Raw genomic sequence first — 2,575 nt, 5'->3', positions numbered from 1 at the left:
CTTCGCAAACGAATGAAGAGTTCAGAAATTTTGCTGCGGATTGGGTCAAGAACCCGAGTTTACGAGATGTCAATACTTTGACCAATACTACAGCCGTTACTAGCTCTCCTCGGTTCAATGTGTATGGAAATGATTTCGGTTGGGGTAAACCTATCGCGGCTCGAGCTGGACCAGGGATTACTTATGATGGCAAACTCGTTGCTTATCCGGGAATCGAACAAGGAAACATTGAGATTCAGGCGTGTTTATCCTCTAGTGTTTTGGCAAAGTTATCATCTGATGCTGAGTTTTTGAAACATGCATGTGTTGTTTAAGTGTAATCATCCAAATTATATGTATGGATAATAGCACCTAGACCCACTTTCAAAACTCCCTATACTTTGTCAAGTTTAATGCTTATGTGTCCATGTCCCTTTTACATTTTTGTCTTCATACCAATAGAAGATAAAACTTATTTTCTTTATGTTGCTTTATTCTCCACCGTTGGATTGTTTGCTGCTTATTAGATTGGAAGATGGAAGATTGTTTGTGGATAAGAAACATAAGTTGATGTAGGTTTTTTGTCCCGTGAACGAGACATGGCTGCGCAGGTAGGGTTTATAAGGTTTTGTGGATATGGTCGTATAAATTCAACTTTGTATGTCGTTCGTGGATGGCTGTGAAATTAAGCTGTGATTTTAATTGCAGGGTGAAGATCTTCGTTGCATTGTGGTAATATCCGGTTGGTGGAGGTGTTCTGAGGACGGTGTTTGGGTTTTCACAGTTGACAATAAACTTTTGTCGCGTGTTGTTCCATTGTCTGCCACCACAACGTTAGGAGAGTTAGAAGTTTTGGTTGTTGAAGAATTCGGTTTGGTGGAGAAGAAGGCAAATCTGAGTTATCGCATCCCAACATGTATGGAATTGACGACGGGGTGAGGACGCCTCCGGTGGTTGTGACAACGAATTTAGGTCTTGAGTATTATATTGAGATGCTTAGGCAGAACCATGGGTTGAATTTGTTTGTAACATTTGAGGAGGTTAAGAAGAGAGGAATGAACGACAATGCTGAGGATTCGTATTGGAGAGAGGAAAGTCGCAAAAAACGTAGTTCGGTGTCTTCTGGTAAACTTAGTAATAGCGGTAGTGAAGAAGGGTTTTTAGGAGAAGCATTAACAGTAGGTTCGAAGACAATTGTTTTTGAGACAACCCAGGTGGATGAAGAATATATGGCTGAGTTGGCAGAAATTGAGGGGAAGATGAAGAGCAGTAATGGTGAACAAGTTGGAATTGGTCGTGGCTTGACAAGAACACAATTATGTTGTGTGGAAGAATGTGTGGGAATGGAGGATAGTTTTGAAGATGTAGAGGAGGAAGAAGATTCTGTAGTAACAGATCTAGTTGTGACCCCAAGAAGCTATGATAAAGAGTTTTGGGAGAACTTCATTGGCGATCAGTTTGGTCGGGTGAGCGTGGTGGAGGTTATGTGTAACACAAACTCCTGTTTTGACCATACTGTGCTAGTTAAGGGAGCTGTTCCTTTAAAAGAGGAGAGTAAAGTGAGGACAAGTGGTGGGTTGGAACAGGTCGGAAATGTTGATGGTGACTATGTTGATATAACCACTTGGTCAAACGATCGTGGACAGGTCCCTGGTCCTGCAGTGGACGGTCGCAAGCTAGAAGATATAGATGACGAGGAGTTTGATATTCCTCCTTTGTTTGACGACACAGAGTATGTTAGGGAAGAAATACCGGATCTGGAGTTTGAGGATGATGGGAAAGGTATCTATAAGGGTAAGGTGTTTGCAAACAAAGAGGATTGCCAGATAACTTTAGCTATATACGCCATCAAGAACATGTTTCACTTTACGCAGACGATGACCAAGAAAGAGTCGTTTGTAGTTAGTTGTTCTGGGGATAGGTGTGACTGGAGGGTACTAGGTTGTGAAATGAAGGAATCAAGCTACTATGTGATCAGAAAAGCTAATCTAGAACACACATGCCCAATAGAGACGAGGAACAAGTACTTAAAGAAAGTGACCTCTAGGGTGATTGCAGCCGTGTACAAAGCGAAGTACATTGATCCTACTAAAGGACCGGCTCCTTTGGATCTCCAGCAGATGGTATTAGAAAAATTAAGGGTGGATGCGTCGTACAGCAAATGTTGGAGGGCGAAGAAGAAGGCTTTGGAGGGAATATTTGGTTCTGATGATGAATCTTACGAGGATCTTCCTTGTTTTCTCCATGTTCAAAAAGAAGTGAATCCTGGTACTGTAACCGATATTAAAACTGAAATGGTTGAAGATGGCAGAGAAAAGTTTCTGTATATGTTTTTGGCTTTTGGTGCTTCCATAGAAGGTTTTAAGAAGCTAAGGCGTGTGATTGTTGTGGATGGGACTCATCTGAATGAGAAGTATAATGGAGTTCTTTTGACAGCAAGTGGACAAGATGCTAATTTCCAGGTTTTTCCGCTTGCTTTTGCTGTTGTGGACAGTGAGAACGACGACGCTTGGACGTGGTTTTTTGAGAAATTAGAACAAATCATTGCAGATAGTAAAAGCTTGACCATAATTTCAGATAAGTGCAGCTCAATATA

The 2,575-nt window shown here is 41.4% G+C and overlaps 1 protein-coding gene across 1 annotated transcript in view; it reads left to right on the top strand.

The window, feature by feature from the left end:
- LOC104722007 (uncharacterized acetyltransferase At3g50280-like) overlaps positions 1-314 on the top strand; it is a 1,491-nt gene extending 1,177 nt beyond the window's left edge. Inside the window, exon 2 of the mRNA XM_010440106.1 lies at positions 1-314. This exon is cut by the window's left edge and continues 2 nt beyond it. Coding sequence (XP_010438408.1) covers positions 1-314 — 314 coding nt within the window.

This window comes from Camelina sativa, chromosome 11 (assembly GCF_000633955.1).
Source record: "Camelina sativa cultivar DH55 chromosome 11, Cs, whole genome shotgun sequence".
In the NCBI taxonomy this organism is placed as follows: Eukaryota; Viridiplantae; Streptophyta; class Magnoliopsida; order Brassicales; family Brassicaceae; genus Camelina; species Camelina sativa.
Note: the sequence above shows the minus strand (reverse complement) of the source record. Positions and strands in the feature narration are given on the sequence as shown.